A 27,338-nucleotide genomic window follows, 5' to 3' on the forward strand; every position below is an offset into this window, starting at 1 on the left:
CCCAAATGTAAAAAATCACCCAACCACAAGAAACCGGAACATTTTATTATGCTTAAAATCAAAAATTTTTTGCAAAGTCATACAAGCTACCGTTACTGTACAAATTCTACAAAAGATGTTTATTGTCTCCTTCGAAGTAGAAGAAGAATTCCAAACAGGAGGGCAAGTCCTGTCATTGCATAAATATCCCAGTCATCGCCAGCAAAGTTGGTAAACTTTGACAAGTTCAATGATCCGTAATTCTGAAAAACAAACGATAAAAAGGGAAAACTATAAAGAGAGACGTTAATTTGAATATCTCAAAGATTAGTCTGGCCCAGTCAATCACAACCTCTTCGTAATAATGGTTGGCTGTGCCAGGCTCTCTCGGTCAGAGGAGACAAGCAATATAGCAGGGGAACAACGCTTGACGATTGTCATGGGAAACAAAAGCGGAAATTTGAGTCCACTTTAATTATCCTATTTTCCTCTCGACATTCCGTCCATTTTCTACTTCTAGGGCTATTCTGTGATCTTTTGAACGATGTATGTACATTTTACATCTCTCAATTCTGTTTAATCTATTTTTCAAAGTATCTGGGAGAAGCTTTGTGAAAGCTATCAATGCCGGTAACTTTGTAGAAAAAAATTTCTCTACGTGAAAAGGCGAAATTCTGAAAACAGATGTGGGAGGTGAATTTAAAGCTTTAAGAGGCAATTTCCTCTGATACCTCTTGAATCCACTCCCAAGTAAAAAACACGCCTAGCTTCAGCAGAGCAAGAGAGACAGGAGCCTGGGCATCAGGGCTGGTCTGAGCTGCCATGTCATAAAACCTTTTGGCAAGATGAATGTCCTGACAGAAAAAAATGACACAAGTCATTGATATTTAACAAATAACTTAGACCCTTTAGTTACATACCTTTTCAACCTTTAAATTTCAAGTAGTGAGTAACATAAAGTTGTCTGAATTTCATTGTACGGTGGGTTTAAATTAACTTCAGGGAGAGCATAACTTTTAACAAACCGGAAGCTTGTTTGTCTCAAGTTTTGAAGATTTTGGATTCAAACCCAAACTTGCAAAGTTACAAGAATTTTGGATGCTTCTCATGAACTTCAGCTGTATGCTTAAGAGATGGGTTTCAAACTTATGTAACCATCATTAAATCAGGGTATTTCTTGCTCTTCTGCTCTGGGAAGAATCATTCTCTACAACCTTCCATGACCTGCATTCAAATTTAATTTCACTTTTAAGTGTTCCACCAGAAATAACATTGCTTTACCTGTCTCATACCCAGTCCTCTCTCGTGCATGTAGCCCAGATTAAACATTGCCTGCGCGTTATGTTGCTGTTCAGAAGCCAGTCTGTAATGGAATGCCGCTGTTTCATAGTCAATATCTGTTCCATATCCATAGTAATGATAATCACCAACTTTCACTCTTGCTGCAGTGTTTCCTTTCAATGACAATGAAGAAAAAATAACAGTCAACTACCTGTAATTACAGTGCTAAGATCTAATGTGTAGTTGTCTTTTTAAACTTCTATTCATTTTCTCCTTAATCATTTAAGAGAATTTGTTGTTACATCAAGACATCACCCATCAGCAGACAGGTTTATTTACTCTCTGTAACTCCTTGCTAATGTTTTGATATTGTGAGGAAAATTCACATGTCAATCACTTCTAAGGCTTCACTTCAAGGTTTTACTTCTTCTCAATCACTTCCTAGTAAGTTAGGGCTAATACTGAAAGAAGTACATTCATTTTTTTACTCAACCACCAAAAAATGAAGTTTTAAAATGTACTGTTGAACAATACCTCAAACCACTGTGGAGTGTGTTTTGTCAAATTAACAGCCTCAAAAGTTGCTCTAAAGTGTGCATTTTGCACACATAAGTATTAAGCAACAAACATACAATCACAAGGCCTGTTTTGCAGTCATTTTGGCAAACAGCTGTCAAAATATCAACCTGGGAAATAATTTGACTAAAATATAACTTCCATCACACAAATGGATATCATATCTCAATCTCATGTGCTTCCATGTCCTTTGAATACTGCCACTACTGCTTTGATCAAGCATTTTGATGCTTTACAATTAAAATTGTAATGATTCCTTCCAAGTTAATCTAATTTACCTTGAGAGGCTGCTCTTGTCCAGTACAGCAGGGCTCAGGGAAATGTTTCATTCTCAAGTATCACTGAAGTCAAACCTGTCGCAAATACAAGCAATTACTATCTGTCCACTACATGAGGTTTCCCAAATCAATTGTCTAGTATCTAGACACACCATGCTTTCAGATTTTCACAAAATCCAAATGTTAATGGTGATAGTGCCATGATAGGGAATACCAAACTTTAACCAGAACCATGTGTTCAAAATGGTAGAGGGATCTCATAAGGACTAACTCTATTTAGACTATCCTTCCTTTGAATATCAATTCCCTTAATTCTTTCCTCTTCCAGACTTTTTCTTAGAGCCTTGAGTATTAAAGAAAATAGGGCATTAAATTTGATACCCTACCTCTACCATTAAGCACTACTCAGAAACCGCAAATGGAAGCAGGACCCTCAGTGAACAGTGTATGTAGCCAAGATTTAACACTGGCTATGAATTTTGTTATTATAGAGAAGCCAGTCTGTTATAGTAGACTGCTGTTTCAGAGCTTAAATGTGTCTTTTCATAATGATATCCACAGTGCTGACTTCCATACTCTACACAACATGGTGGATTACAAAACAAAAAACTTACCATGATCAAGAATGTACGCTACATTGCTTTGTGCAACTTCATATCCCAGTTCTGCGAGCAAAGCATACTTCAGCAAGGCAGTATCTATATTACCAGCTCGGTATGCCTCGTGTGCTTCCATTAACATCTGTGCTATCCGTCCGCGCTCTGCAACATTCTTGAAAAGCTGTTTGGGAAAAGATAACCCACACCCAGAACAATGTAATTAATTATGTCCTTCACCAAAACTCAGTGTATATGGCAGTCTACAACAAACATAACTTGGTCCTAAGGAGGAAAGGGGCAGGTATGATATATCTGGTGTATAAATGTTTTGATTTACTTGAAGAGCCATTCGTTTTTACCAGCATACTTAGCATGGCTTAGTTATCATCTCCTGGGGTGTAAATATAAATTACCTAAACATTTGCCTTAAACTGGAAAAATGACTGGTAACCAACAGTTATATACAATATTCTCTCCAGCAAACCATAGCTTTTGCTTCACAACAATTTCATACAACAAAACAGGACTAGGAAAGCAATTTCTGTTCACAATAGAAATGTAATTAAGACATGGGTTCATTTCAAACAATCATATTCCATTGTTTTCTATAGACTCCTTAATCTTTCCACACTTTAACTGAAAACCTACCTCTGTTGCAGTGTTACAAGATCTCAAGACTCCTGTTCCAGATGCGTGCATGACAGCAAGATTGTAAAATGCCAGGACATGACCTAAAATAGTACATTTAGTGACATAAATTCTATGACTTATCAAGCCTCCAAAACTGATTCTTCATGCTCACTGAACTAATTAACCTTTCAACTCTCAGAAGTGATCAACACGAAACTTCTCCCTCTAATATCATCACATTATCCAACAAACAGCTGATGAGAATATTCAAACTTATCAGGTAAAAGTTGTTATCTTGATCTTAGACCAAATTCTTATAAGTAATTCACAAGGAAATGTGTAGCAGCAAGAGGGGAGAATTAACATTCAGATCTTGGGAGTTAAAGGGTTAACAGTGTCAGCTGTGAGATACGTTGCTCCATAAAAGTACTCCTCAGAATTTGGTTGATTAAATATCATTCTAGTCAATTAAAGGATTGATTTTTATTAACTGTTATAACAGGGCAATCTTTTCATATACTTTTTTTTTTAATTCAGTACATTTTAGACCAAGGAGTGAAATTCACTTGTGTAGTGTGATTGTCCTTGAGAGGGCACAGAGGTAGTCAAAAAAAGACTAACATCCATTTCTATTAATAAATCTTTGATAATCTAGTTAGAAGTCATCATCAGATTCAAGTGAAGAGTTACTCCATAGTTGAATAAAGTAAATCTGTTTTGTGAAAACTGATTGGTCAGTTTTATTACAATGCGATTGGCTGTAAGACTCGAGTAGCATTTGTTGGTTGTGATTGGTACTATTCAGGACTATTGTCAGCTAGATTATCACATCAGATAACTGTAATTGTAATAATGTGCTTAAGTTGTTGGGGATAGTCAAGAGCATCCCTTACCAGTCTGTGATGCTAAATTAAAGAACTTGATGGCCATCTTATAGTCGCGCCTCACACCAAGTCCATCTGCAATGAACAATAACCCAGTTGGAGTGAGAGACAGATAGTTTGACTCATTACATTAGGGTGGCAAGCTTTTAGGGAAGCCAGCGATGAGTACCAGTATTCCCAACCAAATATTTTAAGGATAACACAGTTAGATTTCAGCAACACAAAAAAAGGAACCAACTTTAGGAAAGAACTTACGGTAATACAGTGTTCCCATTTGGAGATGTCCATCAACCCAACCTTGCTCAGCAGCCAGTTTGAAGTATTGGAAGGCTTTCTCATAGTCCTGTTAAATTTAATGCAAAGGCAAGCTTCTGATCATTAATCTCAAAATTGGCTGATATGCATTGACAGAAACTTTTATTCAGACACACTCCTACTTCTTGCTCTATGGACTCAACAAAAAAGTGACAATCTTAGTTAACTCACCTTCTTCACCCCTTTCCCAAACATGTACATCAAACCCAAGCCACTTTGGCCAATAGCATTACCCTGCAGCCATAACAAAAGGAAACAAGAATAAGAAAGTTCTCATTTGTAGAGATCTGGAAGCCTCACAAACACATCACCTTTCAGGTATTATTCACTTACAGCATCTGCAGCTTTTTTGAACCACTGGAAAGCTGTCTCGTTGTCTTGCTTGACAGCAGTACTTCCCTCTGAATACATCTGAAAAATACAAGTGATTTGGTGATTTACATCTACATTTGCTGCAAGTAGAAAATGAAACTTCCATTAGCATTGAGCTCTCCTTAGATAAGATGCTAACCAGTTATGGGTATATTGTCCACTACGGTAATCATCTCCACACAGGTTATTTTGGCCAACGTTAATACTAGAAGTGTGCACAGTGATAGTCGCATATGAAAAATCAGGTTCCCTCAGCAATAAACCATGCAACTAAAAACTTACAACTGGTTTGAGTTTCACAAGGCATGAGGGACTTAGATTGATTCACACTCCTGCTTAACTTCCACAACTTACCTTATTACAGTACAATAAATGGTGTATCATATTCCAGTAAAAATTTGCCTACTTGCCTCTTTAATTCTCATGGAGAGTGTATCATAGGTGCATAAAAACAAAGATAAGGTTATGACATTGTGTACATTGAGATCACAATAACTGATATTAACTGCATGACTGTATACCTTTCCCAAGTAGGCCATGGCATTTGAATTTCCTGCATCAGCAGCTTGCTGGAGGTATCTGAAGGCTCTCTGAAGGTAAAAAACATTTTTTGGTTAATTCACCAAAAGGGTTTCATAATAAGTAACTTTAAGTCCAAAACGAAATGCCACATTTCAGAGAAAAATAATAAAGAAGAGTCTTACTGCATGATCCATTTCAACTCCACGCCCTCCTTGGTAATGTAACTGACCAAGGCCAACCTACAGAAATGTTTTTTTAAATACAGAAAATGTAAATATGTCAAAAACATCTTTACTACTCTATTGTTCCTGAAATAATTATTGAATCAGAACAAATGCCTGGCCTTCGTGCACCAAGGTGCAAGTAGCTACTGAAATGTGGAATACCAGACTTGCAGATATTTAGAGCCTTCTTATCAGCATGCCAACACAACTGCATGTATCACCATAAGGCAATGTTTGTGTGTGGTGAAAATCAGCCAAGAGAGACATTGATTTGTCTCAAAGGGCAGAAATAGAACAAAGCTTTGAATACATACAATGAATCGTTACATTAATGCTGATTAGAAATATCCCTAACCTTGGGCAACCTGTGCTATTTTGCTTCAAAGATTAAGAATTTTCCTCTTAAACATTACACTGTACTCTTTCTACTATAATTCTTTATGAAAAACCTGCTTTCTGGCAGGAGAGTCCAAGTGAAACATACCTGAGCCTGTACATCCCCTTTATCAGCAAGAAACTGGTAATACTGAATGAGGTCTTCATCTAGCACTGAGCTGCTTCCACCCTTAGAACACAAATATAAATTGAGTGAGTTACCTCAGTGTTTTAGGGATTTGTCTCAGTCTGTCATTGTCTTAGTTTTCCTGTCATCATGAGGGAGTGAAACATAGCAACTAAAAATCACTATTGACTTTGTTGATCCTAGCATGATGCAGGATGTGTGTCATATGAACTTTCTAATAGATCTTGAACTAGCCATAGAGTCTCTGTGGCTCAGTGGTAGAGCATTGGAGCATGGAATCCAAAGGTCTGAGGTTTGATTCCTCATGGGGACTCAGAATTTTTCCTCTGACCCACACTTGTGACAAGGCGAAAAACGTCTTTCTCTAAGAATCACTTATTTGAGCTACTTTCTTCATTGCCAACAACTCTGCCCCACACAAATACAAAACCAAATCAACCATAAACAAGAACTGTTTCTAAGTGGGCAGTAAAACATATTCTGCATGCAATTCACCTGTTCTTCTTCATCTATAAGCCGTATTCTTTGAGTGGCAGCTCCACCAGTTACGGGAGACATCCTCTGCAACTATAAAAAAACTTCCTACATGAACACACGGTAGCTGCCTTGTGGTTACAACAGAACTTAAACTACAGTGATCTGATGGGATATTCACCTTCTAGATGGCATCAATTTTCCTGTGTTATATTTATAGAAATTACCCTCTGAATGATAGCTACAAGCATGTCCACCAACACTGTATTGAAATTGCTAAGAAAACTTAATGTACAACATAATCCCATCTGGGAGTCAAGGGTTAAATAGGACCTAAGTATATAGTTTGTCTACATAACATACCTTTGTTGGACACTCTACGGTAATAAGTCAGTGCAGACTCACAATTAGCAGCTACTCCTATCCCTGCCCAATAACGATAACCCTACAACAAAATAATATAGCAAAAAGAAAAACTCTTAAATTTCTGGTCACTATAAGTGACCTAACATATTTTCTTATGAGCTGCTTCCTTGTCAACCTGAAATTTGGAGTATTTGTTTTAATTAGGAGGAAACCGAGAAGACCTGGAAAAATATGCTTGGAGTAAGAACAAGAACTATCCAAATGATTTAAAGATCAAACAATGGCCCCTGAGGTGGGAAGCAAGTGAACAAAACTTGTTGTTTCCAATCCCCTTGTTATTGTGTCTTCTTTGTGCTATTATCCTATTAAGAGGGTAAAACACAAGGAAATACCAAAATAATAACAATAATAATAATTATAATAATAATAATAATAAACTTTAAAGAGAGGAGTCTATGAAGAATGTTGGCAAAAGATCTTACCAGAGCCATTTGAGCTTTGAAGTCTCCTCCTAATGCACTAAACATATAGTAAACAAGAGCCTTGGCCTGGCTAGAGTTGACACCAATACCAGTAGCATACAAGAATCCTAGAGTCTGCAACAAATCAAATCAATTTTAAAATTTCATACCACACCACATGTATATGTTGTGGTTAGCATATAAGTTTTTCTTAGTTTAAATCATTCTGAACCAATTTGATTTTCATTATCCTTTTCTCCTTAAAAAAATCAATTAAGGAAAAATTGAACTACAACATGCACACTGTTCCCTAGCAATGAAGGAGTGGACTGAATGAATACAGGAATTTATTGCCATTACCTGTTGGCCAACAGCTGAGCCTTTGTTGGCAAGGTCTGTCAACATCAGCACTGCTTTGGAAATGTTGCGAGGAAGATGATCACCAAACTGTCCAAAACAAATCATGTATAGGAATAATGTGTTTCTGACTTGTGTAGAATAAAATGTAATATAAAGAAGTGGTTATACCAAGTTTTCTATTCCCAAAATTCTGTTTCAAATATACTGATAACAGGATGCCTGATTACTTTCAAGTTATCATCAAAAGTCCACTTCACAATTGTATTTTAATAAAAGGATGTATATACAAACCAGATAGGATAGAGCAACCAGTTCTTGAGCCTTGGTAAAGTTGTGAAGAAAGGCAGCTTCTTCCAGTAAGCTATATGCTCTGTAACAATAAATGGTGAGTATAAGTTCATAGAGACACATTACTAAAATCGACAACACATAAATGTCCAGTTCATACATACTTCTTGTAGTTTGGTTTTGTTTGGTTTAGGAGTGCTGTGGCATCTTGGTAAAGCAAGTGGCCAACCTCTTCTAATCAAGCAAACATAACAAAAACTTCTATTTTCATAAAACTGTTTTTATTTACTGGAATTGCACTTGGAATATAGAACAAGAAGTAAAGTTGAATAGCTGTTGACCAACATCAGGTACAATGATCATGTACTATAATTATATAATGTGATTTTTTTCCTACTCTGTAGTGACTTTTAACCCTTTACCTCCCATGAGTGACCAAAACAGAATTTCTCCTCACAATTTCAATTTCAGTATCAAGAAGCAAAGTGATAAGAATAAAGACAAATATCATTTAGGGGATTATTACCAGATTCAATACCAAATTCTCATTATTCACATTATAACAACTGTATAGTACTCACTAAGGAAAATCATTAGTGAGATGCTGAGAGTGAAAGGGTTAATTGAAGGTGCTATGTTTCAAATTTCCTAGCCTTTATAAAAGGATGTGGTCACCTGGTTTCAAGACACTGACAATGTTACTTCATCAGAGTAATAGGTCATTAAAATGGTTTTGTTGCTATTACACATTGACCAATTTTGATCACACATTACCCTCAACTCTTTTACTTGACCTGAGCATAATTGAATGAGAAAATACACACCGCAGTATGAATAACCACATTTGTAGGCAAAATCTAACCTTTGAGTTCTTGATTTTCTTTCTTTATTTCTTGGTTTTGTTCTAAGGAAGGAAAACACACAATGTGTTAAGATCATACGAGTCAGACTGGAACCATTTCCAATTACATTACAGTGAGGTAACTTTATTTCAACCCTGGAAACTGTTGATAACATAGATGTAAATGTTGGCAAAATAAATTGTTTTTCTCCTGTGTCCATCCTTCAGAAAACATAAGTAATTATAACAAGCATGATAAAATTAAACATACTGTGAATTACAGTCAAACCTGTATTAGGTGGTCATGTACAGCCAAAGGCAGGGTGACCACTTAACCCTTACACACCTGAGAGTGACAAGCATCTAATTTCTCCCAACAGTATAACCCCTGTATCACACATGAAGGTCATGAGAATAAAGGAAACAATCACCAACTAAATATTTTCTTGATTGATAAACATATTTTCCTCATCGGCACCTTAAAAATTGTATCGAAAACAGTAAGGAGAAAATGCATTTTGATGTTAGGGTGGAAAGAGTTAATACAGTTTCACCACAACATTAAGGATCCACATTTTACTGTAGTGGCCGTGAAATGCAATCAAAAACTCATTTTTGTCCTTACAATCCTAAGAAGAAAGATAATCTGCCATGTGTAGAAGACATTTGAACTCAAAGTACTAACATGGTTTTCATGAGAGAAAACATGGAAATAATTTGACTTGAAGGATTTTTCTTAGTTTTATTTGAGTGGTTCTGCTTAACCCTTTAACTTTCCAAGATCTGATTGTTAATTCTCCCCACTTGCTGTTACATATTTCCTTGTTAATTGGTTACGACAATTTGGTGTTGGATCAAGACAACAACTTCTGTCAACTTGATAAGTTTGGGTATTCTTGTTACCAGTTTGCTGGACAATGTATGGAGATTATAGGCTGAAGTTAACCATTTCTAGGAGTTACTGGGTTACATTACAGTTCAATAGAGCTGGAGGACAATACAAACGGGCCATTAGGACTTAGTTAAAGGTAACCACAACCTCTCGATGGAGGTAGCCACTTAACAGAGGTTGACATTACAGTAATAAAGGAAAACAAATCAGAGACTTAAAAAACTGACTACCTAATACAGGGTGACCATTTAATATGGTGTTGCTTAAAACAGGTTAGATTGTACTATAAAATAAAGCTTAGCATGTGACAAACTTAGGACAAAAATACAACCTGAGAGAAGTCCTAAGCAAACAATTACATTAACTTAAACATACCAGAAAATAAAGCAGAGTTTTCATATCTACCTTTGAGCTGTTTGATCTCCTCCTGCAAATCTTCTTGTTCTTTAAGTTTATCATCATCATACTCATCATCAAAATCTTCTGATTCATCCAAAGGCTTCTCTGTCATTTTCCATGAATCAATACTATCAGTTTCTTCATCATTTAAACCTTTCTCACTCAAAACATCATCATCCATAGTTTCATCATCCTCCATATCATCATCCACATCGTCATCATACAGCTCATCAACATCATCGTAATAATCATCATTGTCAGACCAATCCTCTATTCCCTCACGTTCAATCAATTTCTTTTTTGCTCACCCTTTTCTTGTCTAAGATTTCTTTCTATTACTTTGCTGCGATGTTTCTTTCTTATTTTCCTTACCATCTACTCTTGCTGACCAAGCAGCTGCCCCTGTGCCAGAATCATATTTATCATCCATGGTTTCAGGAAGACCATGTTGAGATAAATGTTTGACCTCTGCGAGAAATGCAGTCCTTAATTTGTGTTACCATTGTTTGGCGACACACCTTCATTAACACTTCCTCACTATCAACTTAATATCAGCTCTCCTTATTGTCTGCCGTTAATGTCTGACTTTATCAGAACTAAGAACATAAAATTGATGTAAAATCACTGAAAGATGTCCCCCAGTTGATATTTTTCTTTCTTCTTTTAGCCTCTGGAATTTGCATAATCAACCTCCTTCCCAGATTCCCTCCTTCTTCCTGCCCAAGGAAGAGGAGAGACCCTAAGCAAAGTGGGTGCACAAACGACTATTGAAAATACCACGCAGAGAATGGAGTGGACTGACAGACCATGGGTATCCTGAAAAAATACTTAATGACGAAGCGCAGAGTCCTTTTTAATCACACCTTCCACAAAGCTTCAATCTCCTGTTTAACAGAGGTCGCAAGACGATATTGAGCCGATAAGTCCAGATATTCTTTCTTGTTTGATTCTGTGACTAGTATCTGAGCTCCACCTGGTTTCAACTCCTCCAACTAAGGATTGACAAAAAAAATTGACTTCTGCTGATAAGAACTGTTTAAAAAGCCAATCTATAAGTATGTTACCACTTTACTTGACATCTCCAAAAAGGATTTCGACGACACTGATGCGAGCAGCATGCTGGAATCCGTTCCCATATGATTCCAACTTACAGCCTATCTCAACTAAATGTTGTCCTGAGCTCAGATGGTAGAGCATCTGGACTCCGAAAATTGGGAAATCTGAGCTTTGGATGCGCGAAATATACACAGCCTTTTTTATTTGCTCTTCGCTTGTTACAATAGGCCATTTTACAGTTGTGTATTTAGTTGCCAAGCCTTTGATTTGGAGACTGAGATATTAAAGGTAACCATATTGTGATAGAGACCAGTATCCAGTGTCATGTATTACATGACGTACTGAGCGCAGACAGGCTTCATGTACTCATATATGAAGTAGGTAAAAAAAGAAGAAGCACATGGTCGATCAGTGTGTAAATCTTATCTGTACGAATCCAAGGCATAGTATATGCATTAGGAGGATACAACATTGGCGACGAGGATGGGATTCCTAAGTTCGATTGTCACTCGGAACCTGCCACGTTAGGACCACGCTGGACGCGATGGTTCACATCTTTTGAATTGTTTGCCGATGGCAAAGGTCTGATTATCACTGAAGGTACAAATGCAACAACCAGACAACGAAGAAGAGCTATGCTACTCCATTTAGCGGGACAAGATGTGCAAGAAATTTTCTCTACTCTCGCGAACACCGGCGAAGCAACGGACTACGCCGCCGCTGTAACAGCACTGAATGGCTATTTTCTCCCCAAAGTTAACTCCGCTTTTGCGCGTCAAAAATTTCACCGACTCCAACAACAGCCAGGTGAGACCGTTTTGCAGTTTGTAACCCGACTGAGAAAAGAAGGGAAAGACTGTAATTTTGGGGCAGACTTTGACAATCAGATAAGAGATGCGATTTTATGCAAATGCAGGTCAGATTATGTCAAACGTAAATTGCTTGAAGAAAGAGATGAACTTACTCTCGCACGCACATTAGAGCTTGCAGAACAGTGTGAAAGTGTAGAACACCAAATGTCTCAGCTTAGCTTGAGTGAACAGACTACAGAAGCACACAGGGTCTATGAAAAACCTGGGAGACCAAAAGATCAACAAAGAAACAAAGAGAGCAAGAACAGAGACAGTCAGTGTCCTCGTTGTGGGTGGAGTGGTCACCTTGGTGGAGATCCGAAATGCCCTGCCAGAGGTCAAACATGTAAAAAATGTAAAAAGAAAGGTCACTTTGCTAGTGTCTGCAAAACCAAACCAAAGAAGCCAGGAGTCAATCAGGTGCAAGAAGAACAAAAACCCGATGGGGAGCAAGTCGATTATGCATTCAGGGTCACCAATAAAGGTCAGTCAAATATGCTCAAATTGTCTGTGGGTGGAGTAGAATTGGAAATGTTGGTGGATTCTGGGGCCACCAATAACATTATCGATGAATGTACATGGGAAGATCTGAAGGCTAAAAAGATCAAGTGTAAATCACAAGCAGCTCCCGTTGACAGAAAATTGTACGCTTATGCATCCAGCAAACCCCTCCCAGTAAAAGGTAGCTTCACATGTGAGGTACTAGTGGGCAGAGGAAGAGTCCAGACCGAATTCCTGGTTATCAAAGGAAAGGGAATACCACTCTTAAGCAAAGACACCGCAATGAGGTTGGGGGTGCTGAAAATAGGTGTTGACATTGCCACAATTGCTGAAGGCAAACAGACGCTGCAGCAAAAATTCCCTGAAGTGTTTAGTGGGATAGGAAAGTTGAAGTCCAAGCAAGTAACATTGCACATAGACGAAACAGTGAAACCAGTAGCCCAACCCCTGAGGCGAATTCCTTTCAATCTGCAAGAGAAGGTAGAAAAGAAGGTTCAAGAGTTGTTGAATTGTGATATTATAGAGGAAGTAGACGGGCCTACACCATGGGTAAATCCAGTAGTGATCATACCAAAGGCAGATGGTGACATACGACTCTGCATCGATATGAGACAAGCGAACAAGGCCATAGTACGTGGCAGATACCCAATACCAACTGTAGATGAACTGCTACACAATATGAATGGTTCCAAAGTCTTTAGCAAGTTAGACTTAAAGTGGGGATACCACCAATTGGAACTTAATTCAGAGTCACGACAGATCACCACCTTTGTGACGCACAAAGGCTTGTACAGGTACAAACGTCTATTATTTGGCGTGTGTTCAGCGAGTGAGCAGTACCAACATGAGATATCCACAGCTTTAGCTGGAATAGAAGGAGTCGATAATATATCTGACGACATCATAGTACATGGCCCGGATCAGGCAACTCATGACCAACGCCTATATAAGACAATGGAACGCCTCAAGCAGCATGGCTTAACTCTCAATGCTGACAAATGCCTATTCAATGTGGACAGAGTGATTTTCATGGGAATTCTTCTCTCTGAAAAAGGGATTGGCCCAACAGAAGAAAGAATCAGAGCCTTGCAAGAAACAAGGGAACCTGCCACCGTCAGCGAAGTAAGAAGCTTCCTGGGATTGGCCAATTATAGCAGCAGGTTTATTCCTCACTTCGCTACTATCACTGAGCCACTAAGGAGCTTGACCAGAAAGGCTGTTCCATTCCACTTTGGACCTGAGCAGAAAACCGCTTTTAAGATTCTGAAACAGAGCATGGCTGACGCAGGAACACTTGCATATTTTAACAAAGGCGCAGCAACCAAAGTAATAGCTGATGCCAGTCCAGTCGGCCTCGGAGCTGTGTTACTACAGAACCAAAATGAAGCATGGGTGCCAATTTGCTATGCAAGCCGCAGCTTGACAGAGTGTGAGCGCAAGTACTCCCAGACCGAAAAGGAAGCCCTCGCTCTCGTTTGGGCATGTGAGAGGTATCATGCATACATTTATGGCATGAAATTTGATCTGGTAACTGACCACAAACCGTTGGAGGTCATCTACGGGCCACGTTCCAAGCCCTGTGCCCGCATCGAACGGTGGACAATACGGTTACAACCCTACGACTTCCGAATTGTATATACTCCAGGGCAGAATAATATAGCTGATCCTCTTTCCCGCCTGCTTAAGCAAGACAAAGTGACGAGTCATCCACATGGGGCAGAAGAGTACATCCGATTCGCAGCTATCAGTGCCACTCCCCAAGCATTAACCACGAGAGAAGTCGAAGAAGCATCTGCAACAGATGAAGAATTAAAAGTCCTGAGAGAAGCAATCAAAACTGGCAGATTTGAGAAGTGCAAAAACTATGCACCAGCCGCAGGAGAACTGTGCGTGATTGGACAGCTAGTCTTGAGAGGTACCCGTATTGTGTTACCAAACAAACTCAGAGCTCAGGCAATCAGCTTAGCCCATGAAGGACACCTAGGAATTGTGGGAACAAAGCAAAATTTAAGAAGTAAGGTGTGGTGGCCTCGTATGGATAAGGCAGCAGAGAAATTCTGCAAGTCCTGTCACGGATGTCAACTGGTATCTCGCCCAGACCCACCTGAGCCATTGAGATCCACGACATTACCAGAAGGTCCTTGGCAAGACCTAGCTATAGACCTCCTAGGACCACTTCCTTCGGGACACTCAATCATTGTTGTTGTGGACTACTACAGTCGTTATTATGAGTACGCCATCATGATGTCAACCGTCACAGAGAAAGTAATTGACAACCTGGAAGAGATTTTCAGCCGCCATGGCCTTCCTCTGACCATAAAGTCCGACAATGGTCCACAATTCCGCTCCGAAGAATTCCGGGAATATTGTAAGCAGAATGGAATTGTTCACACCAAGACCACACCAAAATGGCCTCAAGCCAACGGGGAGGTAGAGAGACAAAATGCATCGCTGATGAAGAGGATCCGCATTGCCCAAGCCGAAGGATTAGACTGGGTGAAGGAGCTAAGAAGATATGTGACTAAATACCGAGGTATTGATCACGCGACAACCGGTAAGAGCCCTGCGGAATTATTGTTTAACAGAAAGATGAGAGGAAAGCTACCAGAGCTACGTGCCGACCATCACTTGGACCTGGAAACTCGAGATAGAGATGCCGAAGTGAAAGCAAAGACCAAAGTAATAGCTGATAAATCCATGAATGCAAAACCATCAGAAGTTCAAGTTGGTGATCAAGTCCTGGTGAGGCAAGAGAAAAGAGACAAGTTTTCCACGCCATTTAATCCAGTACCATTCCAAGTGGTTAGCAAGACCGGTAACAGTGTTGTTGTGGAAACTCCAGGTGGAACGCAGTATTCAAGGAATACATCCCATGTCAAGAAGTTTGTGAGCCCTGACAATCCGGAAGAACCACCTGTCAGTGTCGATGTACCGACAACACCTGAAATTACCGTGGTACCAAATCAAGTGATGAGTGGATCTACACCAGTAGTGCCTACAACACCTCCCAGTAGACCCCTAACTCATCTCACACCTTTAGCACAAGCAAGTGCAGGAAGCAAATCTGGTACAACCTCTGCTAGTAAGAATGCAGCAGTTGATCAAGCAACAGTACCTAGCCCACCAGCAACACCAAAAGGTGGAAGACCTCAGAGACAGAGGAGACTCCCTGGGAGATATAAAGACTTTGTTTTAAAATGTTGAACTTCGTTTGAAACAGTGAACTTTGATTCGAAATGTTAAATGTTGTTTTGATACAAGGACTGCTTAGAACCGGTGAATCTCGTGTTGAAATTAAGCGAATTAGTTATTACCAGCTCTCCGTCCAATTTTCAGATTCGCATGTTTTGTTTTGATTAAGTCTTAAGGACTATTGTTTTCTTTCTTCAAGAAAAGGAGGGATGTCATGTATTACATGACGTACTGAGCGCAGACAGGCTTCATGTACTCATATATGAAGTAGGTAAAAAAAGAAGAAGCACATGGTCGATCAGTGTGTAAATCTTATCTGTACGAATCCAAGGCATAGTATATGCATTAGGAGGATACAACATCCAGTTAGAACGATAACAGAGTAATTCACATTTGAAAAGTAGCAACGTTTGTACCATAACAAGGTCAACCTTAGCCTCATTTCTGTTCAAAAAGGCTTGGCCACCAAGCAGGCAACTGTAAAATGGACCATTGTTCCAAATCTTTGTATCAGACAAAATATTTTTGAGGCTCTTTTCTCGTTTTAAGCCCTGACAACTCAGGCCACAAGTATATTCACAAAAAGTTGCAAAAAATACCCAAGAGAAAGAAAAGTAAGAGATGAGATGTTTAAGAATTTGCAGAACTACACCTTTTTGTAAGAAAGTATATATGTTATTTAGCGGCCGAGCGGTGCTCATAGTGAAAAAGTCTGGTCAAGATTAGACAACAGCTTCAAAGGAAACTGGGAAAAATGTCTTTGTTGATAGACAGATAAAGAAATTTTTAATTGACTGTCGAGCCAGTTAATCTGGGATTGAGTTGGTTTTGCTTCACTTTGTTCTACGATTGGTCTTGAAAAATTGCGCCAACTTCTCAACTAATCAAATAAAAAACTGCCACCAATCGCAATTTGGTCACCCGCGTTTTCCCGCGCTTCAGCCATTTACCTGTTTTACTTTGAGTTCTCAAGGGCTAATTGTGATATTAAACCTTTCTCCTGATTGGCCTTTGTGATTATTTCAAACTTACGTCACTCATTAGAAAAGCGCTCTACTACTCATCATTTGCAATCCTGGTCAATTTTCTCCCTGCCACTGTTTTGTTTTTTTTTTTCTATTTTTTGATGTTTTCTTATCTTACCTAACTAACATTTTGTAGCTTTCCTCGGCTGAACAGACAGTTCGCACTTTGTGACTACAACAACATCATCAACAACAGTTCTACATATAAATAAAGGGGGTAAGTTTCTGAAGAAACTGTGGTGCTGCACTGGTGGGAGAGTATAACAGGTAATTAAGTGTTAACAAAATGAGTTGAAAATGTAAATTTACCACCGTAAAGAGTTTCAGGGCTGATGTTTTGAGCGTTAGCCCTTAGTGTGATGTTCAATAAGTCAGCCTTTAGACTCTACCATGGTTAATTTATGTTTTCAACTCTGTTGTTAACATTAAATTAACAGTTCAACATAGCTCTTTTGAATCATTTATTCAACTGACCTATTTTCGTAAACAAAAGTCTTGAGAAGGTCGCCACCAATACATTTCTTTCTTAGCACATCGCAGTGATTGGAGGCTGCGAACCATCGTCTACAGTAAACGCTGGATAATCTACTCTATGGTCAGGGGGATGCAGAATAATCTGAGGGAGGAGTGCGTACATAAAATATTTAGTTTCCTGTATTTTGCATAATCAATTATAAACAAGAAAAGTTCCTCTAAATATCAATATGGTGAAACAAATACATTAAGTAATTTAGAAGTTTTGCAGAGTAATAAAAAACTTTTTGTGGAGAGATGAAAAGAGGGATCTTGATTCAACCTGAAAGTGTTGTAAGAAAGAAGATTTACTCTTTTAAAGGCCTTTCCACTTAAGAACAAAAATGGTTGCTATCAAAATATCACTTGTAAGTCACAGAGGATAAAAAACACAATCAAAACCCCTTTGTTGTGGGCCGAACTCGAAATCCATACAGTCTGTGTGGAATAATCCTCATGTAAAATTCTTTGATTTGTAATTGCTACAAAATGAATGAAAAAAAGCACAAGCAAGGGATACTGAAACAGGTGATTTTAAATGTATCAGAGAGGGACTCAAACTGAAAAAGAATTGGTCCTTTTCAAACTACTGCACTCACTCTTAATCACATGACAAAGTAGGAGATAAAACAAATTCTCAAAACACTAAACAAATAAATTTTTAAGAAAATTCTGTGACACATCTTGAAAAGCAGTAAATTGGCTGTCTTGCAATACAATCTAATTATGGCTGGCCATGCAGCCCAGCCATCATTAAACAAATCATTTAAAAATTTCTGAAAGTTGAATGCAGGACTATGCAAGGTAATCCTTGTTTTTATTTCTTAGATGGTGTGATATAAATTATTACAACACTATACAAACTGAACAAAACAGATAGCAAACACATATTTTGCTCTTACGATTGAGGGAAATGACATTAAGCTTTCCTTGATTCAGTGTAACTCCATTATATTTAACAACTGCATTGAAACATCCTTCATCATCCAGCTTTATGTGGAGGACATTATTCTTGTCAAATCCATCTGGTAGAATCACAAGTTCAGGGTCTGTCTTTTCACTGCTTCCAATCTGACAAAACAATTAAAATATAAACATGTGTCAACTTGTAGAGATAAATCTAGGAGCTTTATGCACATTAAAAAATTCACCACGCTACTAACATTTATACAATCAAAAAATTCATATCTATGCTAAAACAAATTACTTTCTACTCTAACAGTGTATATATTGCCAAATTATTCACCACCACAGTATAACCACTTCAAAAATGTGTAACATACCCAGTAAGTAGCTAGACAGCTATATCACTAGCTACTAACATTTATACAATCAAAAAATTCATATCTATGCTAAAACAAATTACTTTCTACTCTAACAGTGTATATATTGCCAAATTATTCACCAACTAAAAGCCTGTTTTTCACAAATGCCATCTATCTAACCTATAAATATGAGTTGTAACTTAAGTACTTACACTCAAGTGGCAATTCTGTCTCCTACCTCAGTTATTTCCACACAGTAGGAGTGAACATCTTGAACTGAAAGAGGACAGACATTCCCAAACTTGTCACGAGCCTTAACAGTGAGAGGAGTATATATCCCTTGTTGCACCTCAAGCAGTGAGCTGCCTTCTAGAATACTGCATTTGGATGGATCAACCACACCTGTCAATTAGTAACATCACAAATTAAATGCAATTGCAAACCAATTTAGAATCCAATGAACAAAGAGGAAGAGTACTATTGACTACCCCTTAAATTTGTCACATTTTCTGGACAGTATCTAACTACCTCTTAGGTGGACAGAGGCACTGTCAGAGAGAATCATGCTCCACACACAGAACCCAATAACCACTGTAGCATTAGAATCTGGACATTTCAATCCAGAGCCCAGCATATCAACATATTGCTGCAGCTTCTCCCATGCCCAAAAACACCCTTTTAGTTAATTTATCTAAGGATACAGAACCTGGTAAAAATGTTTTTGTAAATGGACTGTCCCTGATTGGTTTTCCCTTCACCAGAACAGATATTTTATAGGCTCCAGCCTCTCGGACAGTAAAGGAAACTCTCATGGCATTCCCATCTCTCCATTTTTCACCACCATATTCCCGTGATGACACAATGAAGTTGTTGTTGTGCATTATTTCAACTAGGATGTAATCTTCTTTTGATACAGAATATGGAGTGGCATTCATTCGGTAAAACTAAAAGAAAACAGACAAGGCAATAGTTAGTAATAATTTCCCAGTCTAATGTAGTTCTTCTTTCTCCTTTCACCTCTACTATAAGAGTTTTTCTTACTTAATTCAGCTGATCTCTGAGTAATAAACTTATCAAGTGCAAAATATGAATTAAAAAAAAGTGCTTGGCTAGTCTGACATGGCAATGAATTATTGAATAATGTACCATAGTATAACCACTTCACAAATGTGTAACACACCCAGTAAGTAGCTAGACAGCTATATCACAGAATGATTTCAAGTTGCATGACTCCATGAAAGTACAAGGTCTTGCACAACAGCAGCTTTTGAGAGGTCTACAAGTGATCTAGCACTGATAATATTAATGTCAGATTCTGTACAGACCTCTTGCCAGCTCGCTTTACAAAAGACATTAAACTTACTTGCGATTGAAAAAAAAAACACTCACAACATGGAGGCCTGTCATAGACACCACAAAGCAAGACTGGAAATATAAATCTCATTAAACTAACTCTTTTAAATATATTACCAAAAAAAAATTGATAAATCAATAGGTATTATATTCAGGTCTCGCTTTCTCCTATCCTCTACAACCAAACTCACTTTGTACTACACCTTAATTTATCCTTATATCGTCTATTGTAACTGTGCCTGGTCGTCCATATACATATCTAACTTAAATAGAATTTATTACTTGCAAAAGCGAGCTGTGTGGGCTATCACCAACTCAGACTATCAAGCCCATTCTGCTCCTTTATTTTCCATATCAATACATTTGAAATTGCCAAATTTATGTTTTTATTATAGAAATAACTTATTGCCTCCATTGCTTCTCAATCTTTTTGTAACGAATAGCCAAATTCACAACTATGGTACCTGAACAGCTAGCAATTATCGAACACATTTGTGCTGTACAAATCTCAAGCAATTTACAATTCTCTATCAAAGTCCTAAAATTTGGAACTCTCTTCCTGTTTCAGTCACTTGTTTGTCAAACCTTCTTAGCTTTAAGACAAAAATGCAAGAGTTTTTACTTAAATAATCACTGAATTGGCCTAGGCACACATTTGCAGTACTTTTTCTTTACTTTATTTATTAATGTAAATGAGGGGGCTCTCTCATTAGCCCGGTGGCTTCCTGGGTCTCCTTGCCTTCTAGCTATGACTGCTATAAATAATTTTTTTGTATTGTGTAAATAAGGCAAATAAAAAAACGATGATGATGATACAATTTCAACAAATACCTTGAGGATAAATGACATTGATTCACCCACAATATGGGGATCTTCCCACTCCCAAATAACTTTTGTAAATGAAGGCTCAAGGGCTAAGCCAAGAACATATCCAAAGAAACTAGACTTGTGTTGCTGACTTCTGGATTTAATTCTAGAGAATACAACACTGAGACATACCAAGAGTGCTATGCTGCCAACCATGACAAGAAGCACTCTACCTATAAATGGAAATATAGTCATTTTATTAGTCACCCATCCTAACAACCTTAAATCATTTGGGTTCTGTTAAATATGGAAAAAACTAATAAGTTTCCCAAATGGTAACAAAAAGGTTCAGGCCTTTCCTCTCCTTGGGGAAAAAAGATTTTAAATATTTTTTACACCTAAGCACAAATTACCATTTAAGTAATTGTCTCATGGTAAGGAAAGTTCTTATCAAATTATGACTTAGTAATGTAAGTGAACTGAGTAGTTCACTCTTCTTGGAAATTCATCTTGTCTAACTCAGGGGAAACCAGTGTTCTTCAGAGAAGTATCAACATCAAGAGTTTGTAGATTTAATTTTTGCAAATCCTTAGATTGTCATTGATCCACAAAAGTTAGTTTCTGCAAAAAAATCCAGAAATAAAAAAGGGAAAAACCTAAGATTTGCCATCTCTGGTGCAATTATAGCTCCAAAGGAGTAAGCTGTTTACTCCATCATGTTCATTTGTTTGTCCTTTGGACTCTGATCGTTATGAGTTCTCTGTCACTAAGACTTAGAGTGTGCTGCAACTCAACATCTCAAGTAATACAAGCTGAGAATGTAGCATTTCCATTTTGATATACCATTACTACTGCTTGACCATGAATTGGAAAAAAAGAAATAGTTTTCAGATGTAATTTCAGTTGTCTCTTTTGACAAAAAAATGCTCCTGATAAACAAAAAAAAAAACTCCCAAATAAAAGTTCTGCCAATTTTCAGTGCAAAATAAGTAGGTGACAAAAGGGAGGATTCATTCTCTTTTGCAACATAGAAAAAAACTTACCTACAAATTTTATGCTCCACCAAGAAAAAGAAAACAACATTAATACACCCCTCAAAGGAGGAGAATCTACAAAGTGACCTTGTTGCTTTTCAACTGCTTCTTGAAACTTTTTAAAATCCTCATAAGTAACAATCTTTCTCAACAAATCAGATTTGTGGTTTTTTATCAATCTATCCACACTGTTTATCCCAGTTGCTACAAAAGTTTTGAGTAATAGGTATCCAAATGAATTTGTTGTAGCCAAGACAGAAGTTGTAGTTCAAGTCTGGTTTTCTGTACAGCCTGCTCTAGTTTTTCCTTCTCAGATGTAAATGTAAAAACTCCCCAAAATGATCCATGTCTTGTTAGAAACCTTTTAGCATCAAGGATTGCAAACTTGGCTTTAGTAAGAATACCTAAAAGAAAAATGTCATCATTTATAAACAACACAGAAAAATACCTTTAAAAGATTACGATATCAGGGTCCAAATTGCAATCAACTAAAAATTTACTGATTGTCACCAGAATTTTAACTCTGGTCGCCAATAGGCGACTCATTTCAAGTTTGAAATTACGTATGTCCCCACTAAGAAACCAACCAGCACCCTATCATTATAGCTTGTTTTTTCGAATCGTATAGGCTACGTTATATGCTATAAATTATCAAACAATATCATATACTGACAGAAGTTATTCATTATTTATGTTGCAGAAGAATTGAATGTGATAAAGGCAAAAACAAAGAGGGGGAAAGCCTCACCTATAAATAACTCTATAAGATATATTTTTAACTGTAAATACTTAATATTACCATCGTAAGTCCTTGCCATGTACTGGATCATGGTAAACTGTGGGGAGTTCTCTTAATTATTATGTTTGAGATGTTATTTAGAGAAATTCGATTATGACTCATGAAGTAATTACAAATTACATTGCACAGTACTTAAATGTAAGGAACTAACTATCACACATACCAAATTTGTGCAATTTAGCCTCATAATCCAGAAGATCGTGCTGCTCTAACCAAGAATGCAATTCAGCTTTTTCTTCGCGAACAATAAAATAAACTTGCATGCGATAAAACAGAAACCCCAAACCAAAAATCAAAACCGCGATCTTGTTCATCATCTTGGGTAAATATTATGCATAGCCGAGCTCTTAGCCGCTTTAGAGACGTTAGAGCTTTCCCGTTATTTCTTCATCCATATACATCAGAATTTTCTGCATGAATTTTACCTCGCATGGTCTAGAAGGTTTCGATTTCAAACAAAATTTATAAATTCAAATTCGCGGGCGCAAGTGCTGGTCAGTTGAAGGACGATCGCGTGACAGCTCCATTACTTTCGTGACTAGGTGTCCGTGACATCATTAGATTTCTAAGGTTTTCCTGATCAGTTTCATCAACTGTCCAAATTTGAGCGTGACTGACATTTTCAATGATTCAGAATCACCATGAGGCGTGCTATATTTACACTCTTATCTGAAGTGTAAAACTGTTATAAGTCTCTCCAACCTATATCAGTCAATCTGTATAGCTGTAATTAATTGCTTGATCAAAGCAAGGGTCGAGTAAGCGTTCAATCTCGATCTGATAAAAAATAAGCTTTGTGTTTTGAATCCAACTGAAAATGAAAATAAGTTTCCTGAACAATCCGATTTTATAAGAGCACCATTGTATTCATTTTAGGTTTTATCCAACCCTATTTTAAAGATTTCTGTGACGTAGTTTGTCCGTCACAATTTATAAGCGTTTTACATGCAGCTCATAAAGTCGTCGAGTTACTACTCTCTGAACACTTTTGCTTGATTTTATTTGAATTCTCCTTTCTAGCTATCACAAAATCCTTGTAAATCACGAATCAAGAATTTGGTGTCTGATCAAGAGAACATCGTTAGGCTGATGAAAGTGTTTCTTCTCGTCACGTTTTTGCTAGTTAATGTATAAGTATTACCAAGAGAATTTACTTGGCAATCATTTCTGAGGATCGGAGTTGTTTGTCATCACTTTGTGAAAGGCAAAACAGGAGAAACAAAAATATGGGGTTGGGTTGTGGAGGATACTGTAACAGCTTACGAAAAGTTTTAACCTTCCACGTTTCCTCCTTCGAGCAAGAAATTAAATTTCCATTTTCTGGAAATTTTGCCCGCGTTATTCAGTTTTCGTAGTGATCAAACCACGTGCCATTAAATTTGTATTTCTCTCCATCACGACAATTAAAAGTGAAGGGAAGTATCTCATTTCTATACATAAAAAACATATGACTCGCCGGTGTAAAACTTGATTCTTTTGTTCAGTAAAGTTTCCTAGTTCTATCATTTTCCTAGTTTCTATTATACGTATGAACATTTTCTGGTTGTAGTTGCACGAGAGCGAGAATTGTCAGGCCGAAATTCCTAAACTTGAACTTGAAGATCTTGAAAATACTCCAACTTGTGCAATGCAAAAGCTGGAGCCAGTAATAAACATGAAAAAACACGTTTTATAATAAAATCATTACAATCGTATCAGGAAACGCTATCGGCAAGAAACTGAATTTAAAGAATGTAAATAAACCCATGCAAATAAGAACAAATGTCATTTTTAGTCAAAACTAAGTCTTTCATTTTCCGACATCGACATTATAAAATGGTGATAACGCGAGAAGAAGCTGTATTGAATCTGTGACTGGTGGATTTATTGTTGACTGGTCCGAGTTAAAATTCAGAGGAAGCAGCTCTCCGACCGGAGTTTTATTTCAAGGCATTCAATTCTTGGTAAGTAATAACTAGAGAACTGATTCAGTGTTACAACTATTGTAACGACGTAATATCACGGTGGTCAAGAAACCTGTTTTCTTTATTTGTAAATCTTAGAACATCGCGCACATTGTGACGTCATAATTACATAATTTATGACACTCTCCCGGGCCGATTAGATAAGAAACAGTATGGAATGATTAGCAAAGGATAAATGTTTAATAATAGAATTGTGATGAATCTGATATCGTTCATGTCAAGTATTCATTTCTGATTGTTCCCGGATTCTATGAATTGCCTTCTGAGCGGCAAGTCGTACTGGGGGACGTTGTTTATCGGCTATAGCTTCTTTGTCTTCCTTTTCAATATCTTGTGCACTGTTCTCGCTCGACACTTCCAGTGGATAAAGCTTCTCTATAGGTCTTAATAGTTCACTACCAGAGCTTATTCTTAAAGATACAGATCTGACTAATCCGTCTTTCCCTTTATGTAAATCAGTAACGACACCTATTTTCCACTGATTACGTGGTACATTTCATGTATGAGAACAACGTCTCCTAAAGCAACTGCTGTCTTGTTTGATGTTTTCTTTTGATAAGAGTTATATTCACGCAGACTTGTCAAATATTCCTTTTGCCATCGAGTCCAGAAGGCCTGTATCATTATCTCGTGATACTTTGCTCTCTTCGTCAGCTCTTTTGTTGAAATACCAGTTGGGATATAGTCTGGATCTGATTCTTTGACGCTAACCCTTGTGTCTGGTAATGTCAGAAGACGGTGTCCACATAAGAAATGTGATGGGGTCAAAGGAGAGGCATCGTTAATATCCACGTAAGGATATGTCAAAGGACGGCTGTTTAACACTGCCTCTACCTCAATGAGTATTGTGTTTACTGAGTTAAATCATGTTCAGATAGGCTTTGCCTATAGTAGGTAATTTAGTGTTAACAACTGGGTTGAAAACGTAAATTAGCCACCGTAAAGGGTAAAAAAGCTGACGTTTCGAGCGTTAGCCCTTCGTCAGAGCGATTAAATCGATTGATTAAATCAATCGCTCTGACGAAGGGCTAACGCTCGAAACGTCAGCTTTTTTACCCTTTACGGTGGCTAATTTACGTTTTCAACCCAGTTGTTAACACTAAATTACCTGCTATACTCTCCCACCGACGCAGCACCACAGTTTCTTTAGAAACTTACCCCTTTATTCATTTGCCTATAGTATTTTTTAGACATCTTTTCACTAGTCCAACAAGTCTTTCGTAGAATCCTCCCCACCACGGGGCTCGTTCTGTTATGAATTTCCATGTGATGTTATGGTTGGCGAGGAACTGTTGTGATGCATTTGGCTTGAGGACTTGGTTTTTCATCGTTTGGAGTTCTTGAGCTCCAGCTTTGAAGGTTTTTGCATTCTCAGAAATGATACATTCGGGAACTCCTCGTCGACTGATAAATCTTCTGAATGCCCTAAGAAAGGCATGGGTTGTCTGATCTTCCACTAACTCGAGATGTAAGGCTCGTACAGCGGCACAAGTGAATAGACAAATATAAACTTTAGATGAAGTTTTATTTCCTTGGTCGCGAACATAAAGAGGACCTGTGTCGTGGAAGGGTCTGTGTTTTAATGGGTGCAACTCTGGTTTTAGCCATTGTGAACGCAGTGTATATTTCAGCTCCTGACATTCCTCTTAGGTAAGCTACTGCTCCGTAAGCTAATTGACTGCTGTCACAGAATATATGAAGTTGTCTTTTAGAAATGCTTGTGAAGAAGTATGGTCTGGGTATTTCAATCGATGTCAAATTGCTGATATCGCTGATCCAGTTTAGCCATTGGTCCTTATGTTCGCTTGGAACATCCTCATCCCAGCTTAAGTTTTGTTTCCATTGATCCTGGATCATGATCTTTGCTTTAACTGTAATGGGTTCAACATATCCCAGGGGGTCAAACAATTTTGACTCAAAGCTGATCGTGGATCTCTTAGTAAGTTTTGTGATAGCTTCTGATTTTCTGATCATTTTTTCGAGTGAAAGGGATAGCATGTCATTTGTTGAATTCCACGTCAGTTCTAGGATTTTTGTCGTTTGAGCTGCATATACATTATTTTCTTGTGCTCTGCGATTTAAAGCGGTTGAATTAGAGGTCCGCTGTCGAAGATCCACGCCTGCTTCTTGTAGATAACTTCGCGACAAGGAATAATATTCTAAGGCTTTATCCAGTTCTCTTTTTCTTTGAGGTGATATCGTATTGTTGCGTTTAGTAGAGAGGGTTGAGAGCCCTGCTCCAAATAGAACGCGGCAAAATCTGCAAGCTTCCAAATAATCCGCACTGTTAACGGATTTGTTAATGTCTTTTAGCCACAAGAATCTAGGCCAGATTAATAAAGGTTCTTTGTGATCCCGTATTGAACAGGATGCGAGCTTGACGATATTGTTTACCGGCTCTTATCTTTGTGATGGCGGATTGCATCAGGATATGATTTGTAGGATGAAAGGAATGCGTTCCTCCCATGTGGGTTGAATTCTTGGCTATGGTATTTATAGGTGACTGACTACTATTTGAATTTTTGCTTTCTTTCATTTTATATGATGAGCTTTGTGTTGGATTTCTTTGTTTTTCTCCGCAAATTGAAGTATGGTGTTTCTTCTTACATTTCACACATCGACCTTTTGAGTAGCATTGAATTTTCGTGTGTTTGAGTCAGTTGAGACATCTTTGTTGGCGTTGAAGGATAGATCGCCGTTCCTCTACTGATGTA

At 37.9% G+C, this 27,338-nt stretch overlaps 1 protein-coding gene and 2 pseudogenes across 1 annotated transcript; all 3 read right to left on the reverse strand.

Moving 5' to 3' along the window:
• Positions 1-30: 30 nt before the first annotated feature.
• On the reverse strand, positions 31-10,955 carry LOC136276924 (protein sel-1 homolog 1-like; annotated as a pseudogene).
• Positions 10,271-23,109, reverse strand: LOC136282246 (apoptosis-resistant E3 ubiquitin protein ligase 1-like; annotated as a pseudogene).
• Positions 23,110-26,148: 3,039 nt separating this feature from the next.
• LOC136282638 (uncharacterized) lies at positions 26,149-26,598 on the reverse strand. The gene has a single exon (XM_066170315.1). It carries the CDS (start codon positions 26,596-26,598, stop codon positions 26,149-26,151), a length of 450 nt encoding a protein of 149 aa, XP_066026412.1.
• Between the last annotated feature and the right edge of the window lie 740 nt (positions 26,599-27,338).

This window comes from Pocillopora verrucosa, chromosome 7, assembly GCF_036669915.1.
Source record: "Pocillopora verrucosa isolate sample1 chromosome 7, ASM3666991v2, whole genome shotgun sequence".
In the NCBI taxonomy this organism is placed as follows: Eukaryota; Metazoa; Cnidaria; class Anthozoa; order Scleractinia; family Pocilloporidae; genus Pocillopora; species Pocillopora verrucosa.